The 19,482-nt window shown below is 39.2% G+C and overlaps 2 protein-coding genes across 8 annotated transcripts in view; one reads left to right on the top strand and one right to left on the bottom strand.

Moving 5' to 3' along the window:
* Positions 1–4,430, top strand: part of txlng (taxilin gamma) — a 37,330-nt gene extending 32,900 nt beyond the window's left edge. For 5 of the 6 annotated variants that reach the window (XM_081604949.1, XM_008405028.2, XM_081604950.1 and 2 more), the window contains exons 10-11: positions 1,529–1,624; positions 2,496–4,430. In XM_081604949.1, the coding sequence (XP_081461075.1) occupies positions 1,529–1,624; positions 2,496–2,822 (423 nt within the window). In that variant the 3' untranslated portion in view covers positions 2,823–4,430. Of the gene's footprint in view, positions 1–1,528; positions 1,625–2,469 lie in introns of all 6 variants that reach the window. The other variant, XM_008405031.3, reaches the window with a different exon arrangement.
* A 61-nt stretch (positions 4,431–4,491) lies between these two features.
* On the bottom strand, positions 4,492–15,637 carry rbbp7 (RB binding protein 7, chromatin remodeling factor). 2 transcript variants are annotated; one of them, XM_017304038.2, is made up of 12 exons: positions 15,490–15,637; positions 12,161–12,305; positions 9,675–9,820; positions 7,152–7,328; positions 6,915–7,030; positions 6,543–6,703; positions 6,304–6,430; positions 6,136–6,213; positions 5,625–5,701; positions 5,453–5,510; positions 5,202–5,312; positions 4,492–5,055 (listed from the first exon to the last, which is right to left on the bottom strand). In XM_017304038.2, the coding sequence occupies exons 1-12, from the start codon at positions 15,503–15,505 to the stop codon at positions 4,987–4,989; spliced, it is 1,281 nt and encodes a 426-aa protein (XP_017159527.1). In that variant the 5' UTR covers positions 15,506–15,637; the 3' UTR covers positions 4,492–4,986. The 2 variants fall into 2 exon arrangements, with proteins under 2 accessions (XP_017159527.1, XP_008403254.1); XM_008405032.3 differs by having other exon boundaries at positions 7,152–7,325.
* Positions 15,638–19,482: the final 3,845 nt, after the last annotated feature.

Here is a 19,482-nt window from a genome sequence, read left to right as displayed (position 1 = left end):
GCCATTCAAGGCGATAGCAAAGATTTGTGATTGGCAGAGATCAGCCTCATGGATGATCGGAATCTGCAGCAAAAAACCTGATCGGAGCATCCCTAATTTTTACGTTTTCTGTGAACATAACATTTTCTAATACAAAAACATGATGGGATGCTAGTGAACCGCCTCAGCGCCCTGACTACCTAGCTTAGCAAGTTTTTTCCTTGCTAAGCTACTTCCTGAGTCTTTCTGAAAGAAATCAGCCTAGTTTTGGCTGTTTCATGAATCAATGGTAGAAATGAGCCAATCATTAAATCTAGAATGAAAATGTGTCATGACGAAACTACAGTATTGTATTAATGCCAATGAACATGTTTGATCAAACCTTATTTACATCTTCGTTATTGTTATTGGTCATGGTTTCTCGCAATGTCCAATGATTCTGGTCTGATCATTTTACTACATCATCCATTTGATATGGATATTTATGAACTGCTAACATTTCATTAATGGCCTTTCTCAAACAGTGGCCTCCGTTTGTTTGCCGCAATGTTAGCTCAATGTGCTCGGAGCTAGTTCACCAAAGGATTGTGTTAAAAATAATGATAGAAAACTGGCTTAAACCGGGTTTTCTCAAATGAAAAGCTGCAGACCGACAGAAAGAAAACGACTCCAGGACACCTTGTACTTATCAGAGGAAGTGATGCGCTGTTCACTAGCGATTGGATTCCTTTGAATGGTTAGCGGTATGAATCGCTCCAGTTAGTCTGAACTATTCTTTGTTTTTTGTGACTTTGCTTGTTAATGAATGATGCTTTGTTTTTATTAATTAAAAAAATATTAAATACAATTGGTCGGTTATTTTTATATTTAATGGTGCAGAAAAGGAATTTTTGTTTCTGTTAAAGCAACTCAAGTCTATTTTTCTTTAATTGTGCTTCTAAATCACAAATGGAACTAAATGTTATTAATGTACACAGTGTTGGTGGTTAAAAAAAACTGTGTAATCGTGATTTCAGGTTAAGTGGCCCCTGACTGTTTAAGAGTTAAGCGGTCTTCACTCTGAAAAAGTTTGATAAACACTGGTTTGTGAATAACTTTTATCTTGCTGAGGGAAAATTTGGAGAATAATCTTGTTAGAATTTGAGAATTTTGATCAATTTTCCTATATTAGGAGTTACTTTTAGACTGCGGAAGCTTTGGGACTGAGAGTTTAGAGGAAGCTGCCAAGTTTTATTTTGGAGGAGGAGCTTGGTTATCAGCCTGTAGCTTTGGTGAAATTATTATGGGATGTTGGTGTCTCACAACAGTCTACTCATTGAAAGAGTTTGGATCCCTTCAGAGCAATATAAACCTACCTCAAACATTTTCTCTGCTAGAAGCAACATTTCAAGGCAACTTCTGGCCAAAAATATCAAGATGTACCATTCATAGCAGTTTCACACTAATTTCAATCTGAATAAATATTTATAGTACAGTGAAGTGAGATACAAGTTCTAAGTAGATTGGTAAGATAACACCAGCCACAAGATTGGTGTGGATTTAATTCCAGATGACAAAGAAGATCAAGAAGCTGGAAAAGGAGACAACGCAGTGGAGGACCAAGTGGGAGAGCAACAACCAGGCGCTGCTGCAGATGGCTGAGGAGGTGAGCCTCTTACCCACAAACTCTTTAAACTAGGGCTGACCACGTTAACGCATAACATTAATTTGAACATTTTAATGCGCTAATATTACATGATACAGATTACTGAAACTACCTATTTTGATCTAAAACCTTTCTCTTGTGAAGGGCTATTTATAGCTTTCTTGCGTCGCTAGGCTGCAAGAAAAATAAGTGAGGCTGCGATGCAAGAAAGTTGCAGAAAAATCAGACCGACTGTGTGTGCACATCTACGTGTACAAGCTCAAAATTTCAAATGCACAAATTATGCTGGTTGCTTGGCTGGATGAGAACAAGTGACTGTGGCTTCATCACACAAGCTCCACAGGAAATGGAGAGGGGCATTTCTAAATTTAACACGTTTAAAATAAATTCCTTTAAACTTTCCTGAATATTAACACCTGGAAAACTAGGAATCTTTGGACATGTTTGGTTAAAGACAATAAAACTTCTCAAACATTTCTTGACAACGTGCACAGTGGCGGTTTTTTTCTGGGCAATATCTGCAGTTCCCCAGGGCAGCATCAGAAAGAGGTGGGGCACCCAGAAACTAGAAAATAAAATCTCTTTGTCCCCTGAACAAGTTTGCTGCTACTTGTATGCACGTGCAATGGAGTAAGTTTCTTAGTTGCCGTTGAGTAATGGGAGATTACATTACCTGCTGTCTGCTACAAAAACCCAGATAATTGCTTGTATTTGAATTGGTTGAGGCGTAGCAGAAGGAGGGGTTTCACCACGAGTATCATTTCTGCGAGAAAAACAACTGTGCATATTTATAGTTGGGTTATGGTGATTGTTTTTGTTTTAATCAATAGTACTACTATACACAGTTGCTGTGTCTGGAACACTGTTGCAGAAAACGCTGCGTGATGGGCACTTCAAGGCTCTGCAGGGGAAGCTGGAGCTGCTGGAGCGCCTGTGCAGAGCTCTGCAGAAGGAGAGGAACGACCTGAGCAACCAGCTGAGCCTCCTGCAGGAGCAGAGGGACAAGGGGCCGGTGCCGCCTGGCCCCGACCAGCACGAGGCCTTGCCCATGGAGGACGAGGAAGACGACGACGACGAGGAGGATTCTGAAGATTTGGCGCATAATGAAGAGCTGGAGGCGTGTGAGGAGCCCCCACAGCATGCTGCTGATAAACCCACTACTGCTGCAGCAACACCACCGACGAGGCTGCTGGATTGAAGCTGCTATGGGGCAGTTTGAAACATTACCATTACTAAAGATTTACCCTTTCACAATTGTAAACTATCTTTTTGATCTTTTTGTGTTTTTACACTTTGCTCAATAAAATTATTGTATGAAGAATTGCCACATTTCTAAGGCGCTGAGCTGTGAGCAAAGCCCTTTCCTCCACCAGTCAGGCTGAGTTGGGCCTGGAGCACATCGTTCCAGCAGACTGCAGTACAGAGGTCTGTCTAATCACGACATTTTCCTCAAAGCTTCTGCTTCCTGAAAATATGACTAGTACATAAGGGCCACCAGATGATTGAAGACCATCAAATAGTTGAGCTATTTTTCTAAGTCACATTCTCATTTGTATTTTTCAAGGAAATTTCCTTTAAAATCCATCATATGGAGTTCTAACAAATGTTTAGGGTTTCTTTTGGTCCCAAACAGTCAGTTGTAGTTCCCAGTGAAGGTGTGAATGTCTCGTAATGTTGGCTGTCTGCTTTAGTCTTTCTGGTTTTAACTTGGTCTGCTGCCACCAGTGGATCATTTAGGAACCATCTCCAGTGAAACTCAGGGTCATCCTATGCTAAGTTTTTCTCCTGACTAGATAGCCAGTATTATTCATTGTGACTATCTCCATCTGTCCGTTTTCATCAAACTTGGCCTTTAAAGCACTTCCAGGAAGACTAAACGGCACTGCTGTCATTCAGGTGGAGATTTCCACATTTTACAAGATAAATGTTGAAATATCAGATCAAAATGAGATGTGAAGGGTTTGTCTCCAACCTGATCCTGCAGATTCTTCAGAGCGCAGAGGCTGGTTTTAACGGGCCATTGGTGTGAATTATGTTTGAAACGTTGACATCCAACCATGTCAGATTTGATCTTGGAAGAGAAGATGGGATTTGCTTTTCTGGAGTTTGAATACATCTGCTGTTAGGAACCATTAAGGGCTCTGATGGGGGTGTGGCCTCTTCAGTGAGTTTACACCTTAAGTGAATGTAGGAAGTAGCAGCAGGTACCAGCCTGACTGCTGTCATTGGGGAGGATTGTACTACTGACCCTTCTGGGTTCTCTTCACTTGAAAAGTAGATTTGTCACTTCATCTCATTATTTGCACATCTTGTAGTAATCATTGTTCCTTTCCATAAGCCTCAGCAGCTGTTACCATGCAATGTGCCCTGTCCTGTTTTACTGTAGCACTTACTTCACATGTAGTCCTCTAGCTCCAGGCTGACCCCAGATCTGTCTGACTAATATTTTGGCATAACAAAGTAGTGGGACGGATATGGATGTAGTCCAGGTGAGATAATTAAGATTGTAAGTGTTGCATAGCAGTGAATGTGTAAAATGGCAGTATGTGCACTTTGACCTTTGCCCACCTTTCTAAGCGACTCTTCATGCCGAGTTGAAATCAGAGGAAACTAAATGTTCAGCAGGCTGAGCTGCAGACAGCTTGACCTTGGCATTGCCCCAGAATTACTCGAGTAATGTCAGAATCTACCTCTGTGGGCAGGGCCATGAGTCAGCAAACTGACTGCTTTTGTTTTTACCACCTTCTAAATGTAAAATGTTCCAAGTCTGTCATGCTTTTCAATAAACATTTTGTAGGATTTCCAATGTCTGGATTAATTTTCCCTAGCCACTTCACGCAAATCTCAAACATCTGCTTTTGAAAAGCAACATTTAGAAAAGCTTTATTGCAGTTTGGTGCCAGAAACATCACTGATAATGTGTTACATTATGTAATGATGAATAATCCCAAACCGCCAAGTGTTTTGTACCTTGGAAAGTAGCGAGCTCACAGTTGGCAATGTACATCTGCATAGTGGTGATAGAAAACTACCAACAAGAGCTGCAAACATTCATCTTAATGTTGTGGTATCATGTTTTCCTGTGAACTTAGTGGGTCTGAAAAAATAACTTTATGAACAATATTTTCTAAAGCCCTTTACCACAAAATGTTTTTCATAATACTGAAGAGAAAACACTTGAAGGGGAACAGCATTACCAATCTGTGCTTCTGTTCAGAGCCCTGGCCGTCAGGGGCCAGTGGAATGACACCAAATTCAAGTGTGAACTAGAGAGGGCACAGGCTGCTCTGACATTTCACAAATTATTGGATCAGGAGGCAGCCAGGTCCAGGTGGTGGCAGATTAGTTGGTCAGGGTGTTCATCATCCTTGAGCCTCCAGTTCTGATGCGGGTGTGTTGTCTGGCTCCTCATCATTGTAGATATTCTCTGCCTGGAAGACAAGGGAAGCACAAAATGTCCCTTCAGACTTTCCTTCATCTCCGTTAGATGAAGGTACAGTCAGGGTTAAAGTGATCAAACCTTGGGATCTAGTTTCTAATTTGATCAAGAGAGACTTTGGATAAGAACTGTTCTCACCATCTGCCAGACTTGCATGATGTTGTCTTCGGACACGGAGCAGATGACCCAGGGTTCATTGGGGTTCCAGGAGAAGTCCGATATCTTGGCCGTGTGGCCACCATGAATGAACTGAAGTGGCAGAAAAAAGATAAACTGGATGAAGACATGAGCAGGTTGCCAACAAACCACTAAAAGGTTCCATCTGGACAACCAGCAGACAGGTTTCGTGTCATACTGTCCATCACAGGCTTCTGCTAAACATCACCTACCAGAAGCTCTGGTGGGCCGTCCTCAGCGTCCTCTGAAGACTGCTCCTCCCCAATTTTACTGAAAACAGAATCCATCATTATCACCCTGCACAGTAACTCCACTTGTCAACCCCTGAACATGTGAGCAGGAAAGTTCATGATCAGCAATCATCACTGAACACTAAGATTCTACCTGAGATCCCAGACGTTGAGACGTCGGTCAGTACCGCTGGAGGCCAGGATGGTTTCATTGTGAGGTGACCACTGGACCTAATGAACAGAATGGATAGTCCCTAGTAAGATCAAACTGAATGCAGAGTCCAACAGCCCAAAGTATCAAACCATCCCTGACCCGTTAACATGTAGCATGTAAACAGCTGCCTGCCATAAAAATGACTGTTCTGACACAGAATATGAAAGTCTGGTGTCTGAAATCTGCGTCACACAAATCGTCTCAGCTTCACAACTCTAGCCACTGAACTTCTGAAGGATTTAAACTCCAAAGGGATATAAAGACAAACGTTCGTTTGAAGCAGGAAGTGAGGAGGTTATTGGGATCTTTCCCAATCACACTGCTAGCTGGTCTGACAGTTTTAGATGACTGGTTTATTTCTGGTCAGCATATTACTATTATTGTTTATGATGCATTATAAGTTGGATATGAGGACCCAACAAGTTCTTGACAAAACAACTAAAATTCTTACTTGGAAAATTTCATCCTTGTGGGACTCAAAAGAGTGGAGCTTCAGTTTGAGATTCCTTAGATCCCACAATGCAACAGTCTGGGAGGACCAAACAGAAAAAGACATCTGTCTTTAATCAGTTGGGAGTTACAGGTAAACTTGAATTTGCAACGTTAGCATGGTTTCCACCTTATCTGCAGAACCTGTAGCAAGAATGAACTCGCTGTAGGGATTGAAGCTCAGACAGTTGACCTCAGCAGTGTGAGCATCAACAGAGTGGCTGGCTTTAGAAGTGTTGTTGGAACGCGTGTCCCATCTGAAGCAGCCCAAATCCCAAAGAAACCAACAGGAACATGTCAGTTATCAGAAACACAACATGGAGGAGTAGTGTTTTATGGAAAGTTTCTGCTTTGACATCAGCTACTGACATCATTAGTTTCTGATCATCAGCAACGGAGCCAAACAAGGATTCATGGAGTAAATGCCATGACACGTCTTCCACAACTGCGGTGTGACCAGTGAAGATGGTCTTAGCATCGACAATCTTTCCTTCCTTAGGGCCGGTACCGATGTCCCACAGACAGATGGTCTGTAGAGGTAAAATTAAAAACAGCACAAATTATTCTTGCAATTGTTCAGTTCTTTGGATCTCTTATTGGCAGGAAGGTTCTGATTTCTGATCCAAACACCCCATGTCCAACTGTACACAATTTTAAGAATGTCGATGTCGACAAATACTCAGATGTAGATTTTAGGAAAGGAGAGAGCAGAGCACTAATAGTGTTCCTTCAGCCACTTACATGGTCATCAGAGGCACTGAGCAGGTTCCCACTGAGGTTTGGATTCCAGGAAAGGCCGTAACCTTCTTTCTGGTGACCTTTGAGCCTCAGGTCAGGACTGCATTCCCCACTGGGATCTGAAATAATAATATTCATATTCATAATTTATGATCACTCCAGTTCCTAATTAGTCAATAGGCTAAATGCCTATTGACTATTTAGGAACAGTCAATAGGCAAAAGTTCAATTTTGACTCACCTGGCTTTGATGGGTGCTTGGTGTAGTCAAAGACCAGAACGTCAGATGTGGGAGTTTTGGTGGCAATAATGCAGGGATTCTGGGGCATGTAGCGTGCTCGGTTCACCTCTCCTTCATGGTTAATCTTGATCTCAATCTCTATTTTCCCACTCACTGAGCCAAACCCGCCAAACTCTGACAACACACAGGCCCAACATTGAAAGCACTACAATCTGATAAAACACTGAACAGCTGCATATAAAACATCACCTGTGGCCAGTTACAGCGTAATAGAAGAACTACAGTACCGTTTGGTTCTGGTAGTAGAAACATCCCCTGGCTACGGCCAGTAGCATCACTGGATATTTGCTTCTCATCAAACATACTGTACTTGTCATTTGCTCAGATGCCATGAACACCCCACACCTACAAACAGCAGAACCTCCAACAACATACCTGCTGGAAGATAAACAGTTTTTTTAAAAACTAAGTTTCAACATGCTAAGTGAATATGATTTATGTATGTGGTTTAAAATGGCATTCATAATGCTAAATCTAAGTGTGTAAGATCTACACACACAAACAAAATTGTTGGTACCTCTGTTAATGACCAAACAGCAACAATGCAGGGTTTTCCCCAGTGTATTACAGGCCTGGCAGCCCGCCATGCTTTGATAACCCTGCCGCCAGGCTAAGCATTTCTTGTTTATGTTTTTAGAAAAATAACAAAAAAAGCAATTTTAAATTTTTTTTTTTTTTAGCCGTATTGTAAGCATCTCTGTTGCTCTGAGCACTTCACTGGCAGAGCAGATTTATTCCTAAATTCCTAAAAGATTAGAAAAAGATTAAGTTTAGAGAAGATAGATTTATAGTTTATGCATTTAAAGTCGGACCAATCACACAGCTGGTGCCTCTGCGCGTTGCCTCTGCGCGTTGCAGCAGCTGGATGTCTTAAGTTTACCTCAGCGCAGATCCCATGCCTCCTTTCACTCAAACTGGACACAAGCTAACCTGTATGGATATTGACATCAACCCCCTGTGAGGAATTATGATTCTTTCCAGAGTTTTTGATCAAGATAGGAGTTCAAACCCTACCGTGTTAGCTCTATGTGAACCGCAGGAATAACTTGTAGAGAATGATTTATATTTGTGGACAAAGAATTTTGTGCGGCTTTTCCATTTCAACATGCTGTCCAGCGCCTGGCTGTGTTCCCGGTTGGTCAGAGCGTTAGTGGTTAAGAAACCAGCGCCAACTTCATCATGCAGGTTCAGCCCGATGAGGAGTTTTCGCGCTTGCCGCCTCGCAGTCACGCATCATGCTGGTTTTATATTATTTTATTGGTAGTAGTATTTTTACGGTTAAACGACGCATTAAACCATATCGAATGCTTTGTCCACTTAATCAGTCAGAGTTAATGTGCGTGGAGATCTGAGAAACTCGTCCCATAAACTCGACCAACCAAAATAGTTCCTTGTTAAAAACTCAACAGACATGAAATGGAAGAGCTACTAAAGCCACATTAGCAGCATTGAATTGAATCTCCTGTTTGTTACGCATCTCTGCGCAGTGCAGCGGATTTAACTCACCATGCAGGGCCGGTCCAAAGCTGCATGAGGCCTGAAGCAGAATTTGACTTGGGGGCCCCTCTTCATGCTAAAAACATCCGCACCACTTACAGCTTCTGCGTTAAATTTAGAGAAATCTGGGAGAGGGGGACTAGTTTAATTGGCCAACCTAAAAATCAATAAGTTATAATAGCAGTTTACTCATTTGTATTAACAAACAAAGCTCAAACTCAAAGATTAAACTCATAGCATCAGTAACAATTTGGTAGCTATGGTAACAATTTAACTATATTGTTCTTTGAACTTTTACAAAGTAAACTTGTCAGCTCATTAAAATCTTACATATACATTTTGAACAATTTAAAATCTTTTAATTTATGTGTGTTGAAACCATTAAATAAAATTTAGCTCAATAAACAAGTGTTACATTCATATATCTGTGGTCTCTGTTAAAATATTAGCATTTATTGGCCCCTGAAGCCCTGGGGGGCCTGATGGAGCTGCTGACTTAATTTGGATTAAACAGAAGTGCAAATAATTGATATTAATTTTAATTGTATTTTTTGATTAGTTGTTTTTAAGACTAGATGTGGGTTTAAATAGCGTTTCATTGGCGATGTTTTCGGGTAACATAAAATTACCCAGTAATATTTTTACATTTCCTGCCTACTTAACATCTTTCAATACAAAAACACGGTGGGCCGCCGGTGGAACGCCTCGGCACCCCGACCACCGGGCTTAACAAGTTTTCTGGGGGAAACCCTGCAATGGTTACAAAAATAACTTGAAATGAAAATGAACCAATGGAAATCAGATCAAATCTATTGAGGTTTGTGGTCAGAATGTCACAAAATGTGGTAAAGTTTGAAGCGGTATGAATACTTTGGTCGTTGACATAAATTTGTCACTAAAATTTTGATTTTGTTAATAGAAAACGGTTTTGTTGCTATGAAATTCAAAAATGATCTGTGTACTAACCTCCTTTTTCACTATCGTAGTGTGATGCATCAAACTGGGCATCGTCGTTTGGTACCTGGACACTGGCTATTACAAGATGGTTTTGCTCATCTGATGTGTGGGTCCCCAGAACCAGCCGGTGGACTGTGTAGTCCTTCCCCTCTGGCCTAAGCATGCATTTTTCACAAAGAAAAGATAAGGAGAATCAATGTTTCAAACATTCCAGAAAAAATGCTTGTAAAAGAAAAACTATTTTATAAAGATGTTAGACATGAACATAAAGTAAATATATCCTGACTTTGATTCTTCAGAACCACTCTAAGACCAGAAATGAACCTCACACATAAACACTGTTCAGATTAAGGCCTAGCAGAGACTGGACTTCCTGTAGTAACGTACGTCATCATTCACAACAACTTCTTCTGCTCGCGGATTAGCCCGTTTAAAATTCTACCAGAGATGACCAAGTACAGGGCAGAAAGTCCAGACTGTGCTGGGAGTGAGAATTATTTCAAGCAGAATTGTGGAGGAGGAAGGCAGTAGGCCAGGCTAGGGTAGCAGGGAAACTGTACATCAATGGGAGAAAGGCACAGGGTTTCTCCTTCAAAACTCTGGGTTCAGGTCTCCCTTCTTGCTGTTGTAGTTGTAAGATCACTGGATTCATGCCCAAAGTTCTTTGGAGGTTTTTCACTTGACCATTAAGTTCCAGACAATCACCTGCCAATAGGTTTCTCTGTGTTGTTCTGGGATGACAGTAACTGGAAAAAGCATTTACCGTATTGTCTGCGTGTTGTACTTTGATGTCAGAGAATTACTGGCTTGTGAAATGCCACATGGGGAAAACCATCAACAATAATCTAAGAGAATAAAATGTCATTACCAGTCAGTCTCCAGGAGGACAATTTTGTGCTTACCAAATAGAAAGCAGCTGCATCTTTACTGGACAGACATGCAAACTGGTTGATTTTTCCAGATCAGCGGTGCATCAGGCAGTTCCATGTCACCATTACTGAGACTTTATTACCAAAACAATTGTAATTAAAGCCGCAAGAGGCGTTGGAGGCCCTCGCAGCAAAGCGCGCCGAAGGCATACTTGCAACCGCGGGGGTTCCTGCACCACCACTCTCTCGCCACCGCTAACGCTCTGGCGCAGTTCCCCCAGCCTCCATGTTTTATGGCAAATGGCCAGATTTGAGGCTTGGCCCCGCCCACATGCTTTGACATATAAAATTCCTTTGATAACTTTTGACCCTCAATGCCTCAAGACTGTGTTGACGGAATATGGAGCCTGGATCTCGAAAGCTCTAGGACAAGTTCGCTCAGATACGACATCAATGAAATAGACAAAAGGGCGACTTTGATCCAAAATGGTCTGACTTCCTGTGGGGTTTGGATCATGGCTCCAAGAAACCTTTTTGTAGGTCCTGACAAGTTACACATGTGTACCAAGTTTCATAATTGTGGGATAAAGCATGGCTGGGGGCTGATTATTTAAAATATTCTAGGGGGCGCTGTGGAGGAATTAGGCCACGCCCACCAAATTTTCCACTGAATTCCTGTTGGGGGGTGAACAAGGATCGATCTCAGTGAGTTTTGTGCAGCTGGACTGAAACATGTGGAATCTAGACCCAAACGTATGGCGGCGGTGTGACCTGTGACTTTGCCGTGTCGCCATGGCCACGCCCTTCACTGGAAATTCTTTGCGCTTTAAAGCAAGTGAGACCAACTCGTTATCAGTCCTCTGACACAAGATCATCTTGATTAGGTCAAGAGAGCCAGAGTTGGATCTTTCCAAGTAAAAAAACTGTCACTTCCTGTTCTGAGGGGGCGGGGCTTAAGTGAGGTAAGACTATGACGGCATTGGATCGTCAGGCATCCAACCAGGATCGCTCATACCAAGTTTGGTGCCAATTGACCTTTCTATGTGAACGTTGTAGCTGTTCGTTTTCTTTGGCGAGTACGCCAACTTCGGCGCCCAGGAACGCCCCCTCAACATGTATGAAAACTCACCGTTTTGATAACTTTTAATGGCACACCCATTAACTGCATCCTGACCAAAAATGAAGCCGATAGGTCAAAATCCCTAGAAGGAGTTCGTTAAAGTTCGACGTGAGTAAAATTGAAAAATGGCCAAAATTTGACCTTTGACCCAAAATGGCTGCCTCCCTGAGGATTTTAGGGGGTACCTCCAAGACTTTTTTTCTTTGGGGAGATTTGAAAAAAATTTGGGGAGATCTACCTACATACCGATTTTCAGATCTCTACGACCTACATTTTCCCCCCAACTCACATTAGGTGGCGCTGTAGAGCAGTTTGGCCACGTCCACTTCGGATTCCGCCAGAATCCGAAAATTTTCGTCAGGGGACAATTTTGGGTGAAGTTTGGTGAGTTTTTGAATATGTTAAAAGGCCCCAAACAGCCCCGTGAAGTGGCGGAAAAATAAGAATAAGAAATCCTGTGATTACAATAAGCCTCCGCCAGCGCTTCGCTGCTTGGGCCTAATTACCTGTTGACATCTGGAAGCCACTGCACAGTCAGACTGGGCCACTCCAGGGCATGGGTCATGACCAGGTCATACAGAAATGGAGTGTTCCTCTTCCAGATCTTGTATTCTTCATTGATGACCCTTTCTTCCACTGCATCATCGTACACTGAAGAGGATCAGCAAGGGATAAGTTAAATGTATGAACACAAGTAATCAGATATTTGTCTTACCTTTTCATCCTTAATTAATATTTTCTCAGAGTTAGTTTATCATGATCAGAAGCTTGTATTTCTATGGTTATAAACTGGCTTTAATTGAGACGTCTTCATTACTGGGACTGTTCTACTCAAGTATCTTGCACACCACTTTAAGAACACCTTTGCACTTTATTAAAATCACCTTAACTAGCATTTTATTCAGCACTGTACTTTAACTGTAGATTTACATATCAATAACCATTTGCATGCAAGAATTTGTAACTATTTATTGAATATTTGAGTATTTTAATAAGTAGCATTTTGTACCAGGCTGCGCAGAGCCAACCACCCTGCTTCAATTAGAAGTTGGGGGTGGCTGGCCATAAAAAGGAAAGAATTGGTCCTCAGAGCAAATGATGTCCACTGTTCAGTGAAACCTAGGCAGAGGTTTGTGTAGAGTCTGGTGGTAAAATTTACCACTAGACTTCTACCAGGTAAATCTGAGTGCAAAAAAGTGACTTGAAGTTGTTAAAATGTAGTTACTATGATTGGTCTATTACCATTTAAATTATCTTAGTTTGGCATGTTGCTCTAGATTCTTTAAGCCTTCAGTCTTAAACCCATTTAATGTTCAGGATCTGTCACCTCCTCCATGGTATGATCCAATATTTTCATTTTCAATCTGGTATTTTGCATTTGACTTTTAGTGGCATGTACTACGGCTGGTCAATAAATCAGTTTATCAAATTTTCTGTTTTGTAAAATTGAACTTTTGAAAACCAGGGTTTTATTCTCACCAATGTACTACTTGTGTTTCCATAATTCAGTGATGTAAGCCAACCATGCTTTTCAATCTTGTTTGATGAGCGTGTTTTACAGCTTCCATTTATTTGGATTTCAGGACAACTCAAGAGAAGGCAGGATTTTAAAAAAGTCAGTTTTTGAAACTATATTTAACATTTAAATATATTTTAGATTACATTTAATTTGCATTTAAATATGTTCTATCATTCGTAATTTTTTGTTGAGAAAGTGAGAAAAAAAACCTTAAAATTGGAGATTTTATTTTTGAGCCATATTAGCCAGCTGTAGCACAAACGACAGCAGACAATCATTTGTGTTGTTGACTTTACAACAATTCCTCATACTGAGTATGCATGTAGTGACAGTGCAGAGGAAAAACTCTTAACAGGAAGTAACCTCCAGCAGAACCACATCTGCTCCCACAAAGCAGAACCACTGTCTACTGTTTTGCCAAACAAGGAAGTGACATTTTTTAATTAGGAATTTTTCTAAACAAAGGCTGAGTTCTCCCCCTACTTTTTGGTTTTACTCCAGTAATGGAAAATTCAAATACTGACATTGTGATTAATCATAATTTTGCTCTCAACTGGATGAAACCCGCAGCCTTCAAAAAATGTTGCAGTATAGAAATGGTAGAGTATTTTTGCTTCATATAGGTATAGAAATGTTAGCATTGTGACGACCACAATGACATCAAAAATGTTGTCAGCAACTCATCCATACACCTTTAATGTTTTCATGCCCAGATAATCTAGTTTTCTCTCGAAACTTGAATTTGTGAATCATAGCTTAGATAATTACAACCTATTTATAATGGAAAGGTTATTCACATAAACATAAGTCATAAATTTGCATTTATTAAAAAAATATATTGTACATTATCACTCAATTCCATGGACTAGAAGTGAGACGTTAAGCAAACATGTGTATTTGTTTTTAGGTACTCATTAGGTGCCATTTATCTTGATTGGGATAAGGTTAATTTATAAACCTTTAACCTAATAAGGATATGATTTTTAAAATCATAAAACATCTATTTATTGATAAATTGATAATAGAAGATTTTTCTCTTTGCTTATATGATTGCAAAGTAAAATACTCTCAAATCTACAAACACTACATCAGTGATCTCAAACTGCAGTCCTGAATTACCAGAGTCCTGCCACCTGTAGATGTGTCCCTTGTCCTACACACTGGAATTAAATGGTGAAACTTCCTCCATAGCATGGAGTCAAGCTCCACAGAAGCTAATCAGAGCCAGGTGTGCTGAAGCAGAGAGACGTCTACAAGTTGCTGGACACCGGCCCTTTGAGACCACTGCATTAGATCCTGTGAATAATAGTTTGTTTTTGTTGTCGTCTTTTTTGCCAAACTTCTGTTTCTTTAAACTTTTCTCTTTCACAATGCGAGATGGACAGACCATCAGTCCACCACTTTAGCAATGAGCTTTTGCAACACAGCATCACAGGTAAAAGACTTGGGAACAAGAAAACCACAAGCAATTTCCCCTTGGGGATTAATAAAGCATATTCTATAGGAACCAGTTATACTCTTAAATATAATAAACAGATAAGTGATGCTTTTCTACACACTAGTAAATTTATTTTCTGTTTGTGCTTTTTTCTTTTGTAAGTTCTTGTCTAAAGTTTGTCTCCTCTAACCCCTTGCATTTAGTAATTCTGTATACATGTGCCTATATTGCAAAAACGATTCATAAAGATCTTCAACTAACAACTGTGACGTCTCCCAGTGACGTACATAGAATGCACAAGCTTGTCAGTTGAAGGAGAAGAGTTTATCCCGTTAAACAATATGGGGAAAAGGTGACTGGTCTGTTTTATCGGTAAGATAATACATCTATAGTGAGTTTGGCTGATTTAACACAAATATCTGGCAGGTAATTCCAAAAAGTGCTCGCAATAGAGTTTTACAACCAATAAGTGTCTAAGATTTCCACAATCTTGGACTCTTTTGTCCCACGCATCTATCTGATACGGCAGTTCTCGTTGTAAGGTTTTTATTTTAGTAATTTCGACATAGACATCTTATTTTTCACTTTTTAGTTGCAATATTGTTACAAACTTTGTACTATCTACTCGAGTTTCAGGGTTTTCTTCACCATGCTTAATCACCTGGAATGCAGAAAGCCTTTTGTGGAAACCTTGACAGAAGTTCTTGAACATAACTTCAGCTCCACCAGCACGCAGTCTGCTAAGACCAGAAGGCATGACTGCGCTTCACTGAGCTAGCACAAGATGCTAACCATAAAGCCCGACAAATCCACACAAAGAGATACATAAAAGAAAACTAAACCGTTGCCCACATGCTACAGAGTTGTATTTAACCTACCCTCCTTTTCAGCCATGTCCCAAACCTCGCAATGACACAATGGTCAAAAACAAAGGAAGTCGCAAACTGCTACTTCTTAGCAGATCCCTGGCTAGTTGTCTTCTTCTTCTTCTTCTTCTCTTCTATTATGGCGGATTGCAAGCAACTTTGAGGTGCATACCGCCACCTACTGTACACGTGTGTGTAACATTTCTTTACATCTATTAAATTAAATTTATTAATCTTGTATTTTTAAGAAAAATAAATAATGCTTTCCTTAATCTATAAATATCCATTATGTTTCCTTCATTTCCTAATATTCCTTTAAGACTCAATTATTGACCTGTCCTTCCAACCATTCTTTTCAAATTCTCCCTTTCAGATTTATATGTTCTACAGTTCATTAATACATGTTCTACATTTTCTTTCTCACTACATCCTTCACATTTATCATTACTTTTCTTCCCTATTAAATGTAAGGTGTCATTTAAATAGGTGTGGCCTATTCTTAATCTGGTCATTATTATTTCTTCCCTTCTGTTTCTCTCATTAATATTTCTAATTAATACTGACTTTTGTACTTTATATAATCTTCTCCCTTTCTTATCTTCATTCCACCTTTTTGCCATTCTTCTATTTCTTTATTTTTAATACATGATTTCCCTTCCCCTTTCCCAAAAGAAATTATTATCGTTATTGCCATTTCTAATGCCCTTTTTGCTAATTTATCTGCTTTTTCCATTTTCTTTAACCCCTTCATGAGCTGGTACCCAGCAGAACCAAACATCAATGTCACCTCTATATAATCTAAATAAACTATGCAGAGTTTCTAATACTAAATCTTTCCTATTATTTCCTTCTCCCGGAATACTTTCTAATACTGCTTTAGAATCTGTGCATATCACCACCCTGTCTGGTCGAACCTCCTCTACCCACTGTAGGCTTAATGTAACTGCCATCATTTCTGCTGTGAAAACAGATAGGTGATCTGATCATCTTTTGGAGATGTGGATTTCAAACTCTGGTATATTTATTCCTATTCCCACACATCCTTTGGGATTTTTTAGAACCATCTGAATAAATTTTGAGGTAGTTATAATATGATTTTCGTAAATATACACCAGTCTTTACCCCTATTTCATTTAAATTCCAGTCGTTTTTCATTTTAAGAAGTCTCATGTCTACATTAACCTCAGGAAATAGCCATGGAGGAATTACACTAATTGGATTAATCTGAGCTATTTTCTTATCCTCTAATCCATACATTTTGGTCAATTTACTCATCATCCATCCAAATCCATTACTCGGAAACTTTGCATATTCCCCTGGCTAGTTGTCGGAGCTGAGCGTCATCAATGGGTCTGCATTATCTACAAACCTCTGTAGCAGTGTGCCGAGTGGGCGGGGCTTTATGTATGCCGCCGGATTTGATCCAGCACTAAAGTGTGGTTTAAAAAGTTTTTAACCTGTTCAAACTCCAGGATCAAAAATTACTATAGGTGGCAATACACATCAAATGTGTGTATTTCTCAGTAAACAAACTGTTGAGACTCAAAGTCAAAATCAAATTAAAATTTAGTTTAGAATTGAGTTTGCTTCAGTGTCACATAACTAATTTCTTTCTGCTACATCTGTACAAAACATTTAAGGCTCTAAATAAAAACAAGTTTTAAAAAAATTCTTCATAGACATTGATTTATTGTAGCGGCTCGCAATACAAGTTATGTATTAATTTAAATTATAACTTGTTAAGTTGCTTTATTTTTAAACCTTTTTTAGTTTTGGCAAGTCCAGGATGACTGACAACCAATAATAGAAATAATGAATATCTGGGAAATATCATAACTTAAACTTATTGGTCAAAGCACCAGGGTTTCCATCCATCCATCCATCCATCCATCCATCCATCCATCCATCCATCCATCCATCCATCCATCCATCCATCCATCCATCCATCCATCCATCCATCCATCCATCCATCCATCCATCCATCCATCCATCCATCCATCCATCCATCCATTTTCTTACACCCTTGTCCCTCAGTGGGGTCGGGAGGGTTGCTGGTGCCCATCTCCAGCTAGCATACTGGGCGAGAGGCGGGGTTCACCCTGGACAGGTCGCCAGTCTGTCTCGGGCACCAGGGTTTTTATGGTAAAAATGTAAAAAAAAAACTAAAAAAAAACGTATTACGTAATATTTAAAGGCTCTGTGTTGTAAGAAAAAAACACATACCTTCTGTTTTTCTATCTATCGTCAGCTTCTTTCGGCTCCAACATACTGAGCTGTTGGCCATTCATAATGCTCAACCCCTCCCTCTCGCTTCAAACTGTTTTTATTAACATAGGAGTTAGTGAGCTAAATAAGATTCAAATATTACATTTGACAAAAAAAAGCTTAAATCTATCAATGCAAAAAAAATTGCTCTGTGCCCTAACGTGTAATTTACTGTTTTTGTTTCATTTTGTTAGAAACTGTGGAGTACGGTACTTTTCACCCAGAAAAGGGAATTAGAACAAACTTGGAATCCAGAGACTCCAGTTTATTAGCCACTCTTCAGCTTATTTTGTTAAAAACTGTAGAGTACCAATATTCTACTTCTTAGATTAATTTTTAGATCATTATGCAGAGAGACTCCTATTATTACAACCCAGAAAAGGAATTAGACCAGAGGATACTTACTTATACTTATCTAGCAACCCTGAACAGGAGCACCTAGTTTACATACTTTAGATCAACATTAGATTATTTTTCTTCTTTTGCTCTTTCCTTTGGTGTGTTATTTTGTTTGTATTTCATTTTAATTCATGTAAAGCACTTTGTATTGCCTTGTTGCTGAAAATGTGCTATATAAATAAAATTGCCTTTACCTTTTACCAATGCAACAACAGCCAGTTTTGCTAGTTTTGATTTCTAACCCATAACGATTCAGTTTATCACGATTCAGCCAAAGTAATGAAATGCACAAACTGCAGTCTGATTTTTATTGTTAATGTGTTTCATCCTGTTGAGCATTAAAAATAGATAAAAGATGTTACATGTCTTTAGCTTTAAGTATTTACTTACTAGTTTATTTTTGGTTGTGCATTTACTTTCTGACCCCCACCTGCATTGTGTGATGTCGGTACTACATCTGTAACCCAGCAATGCAGTTGAAGTTCTAGATAGAGCATTAAAAGCATAAAATTATGGAAAGATATTTTAACATTTAAAAGTTATATTTGAGAATGTCATAAATTATAATTGCCCTACATGGACAAATAGGTTTAAGATACTTCAAGATGTCATTGTGTAGGTATTTCAAACTAAAAGTTTACCCAAATTCCTAACATGTGCATTGATGGTATTGCTCTTAGAAAAACTGGAAAAATCCAGACAAATGTGGAATCATAAGACCATTAAGTCTGGTAAATACTGATCTTAAAATCCTATGTGAAGCTGCCAAAAGGAGAATTGATACCCAGCAAAATGCAGAGATTATGTATCCATAACATCACATTTAGGATACTATTTAGATATAAAATCTGTTCAAAGTAAAGGTTTCTGAGTAGAATTCAGTGTGATATTTAATAAAATACAATATCAGATATTTGGTTCATACAAGTTGAATCAAGAATTTTTATTCTAATTTAAAAATAATTAGTTATGTCTTATAATGTGAGAGAAAATAATGCAGAAATATCTTTGTTTAACTAGGTGAGGGAAGTTTTCTTGCATAATGTAAAATAATTATTTGGTTGAAACTTTGGTTACCTCAAGTAATGTAATTTGAGAACTTATTACAAGAAATGTAAAAATAATATTAGGTTTTTTAAACTTAATTGTGCTTTTGAAGGTGGAAAAACATATTGGTTTGTAATTGAACCTAAAAGCAAATGTTACCTTTTACATTTATTTTTTCCTTAATAAAAGGCAATGTTGGTCATTTAAAAAGGTTATTGTACTTAAAAATGTATTGTTTGCTATTTTGGATTTTATCATCTGCTATTTATGTTTATTGTGTAGGAACTTAACTTT

The sequence above is a fragment of the Poecilia reticulata genome, chromosome 3, assembly GCF_904066995.2.
Source record: "Poecilia reticulata chromosome 3, P_reticulata-male-v2, whole genome shotgun sequence".
Lineage (NCBI taxonomy): Eukaryota > Metazoa > Chordata > Actinopteri > Cyprinodontiformes > Poeciliidae > Poecilia > Poecilia reticulata.
The sequence above is the reverse complement of the archived record's forward strand: the minus strand, read 5'-3'. Positions and strand labels throughout refer to the sequence as shown.

Coding starts and splice junctions, on each gene's coding strand:
- rbbp7 (XM_017304038.2), bottom strand. Junction 7,329..9,674: donor CTACGATAGTGAAAAAGGAG/GTTAGTACACAG, acceptor CCTGTGTGTTGT/CAGAGTTTGGCGGGTTTGGC. Junction 5,313..5,452: donor ACGGCCCACCAGAGCTTCTG/GTAGGTGATGTT, acceptor CTGCCACTTCAG/TTCATTCATGGTGGCCACAC.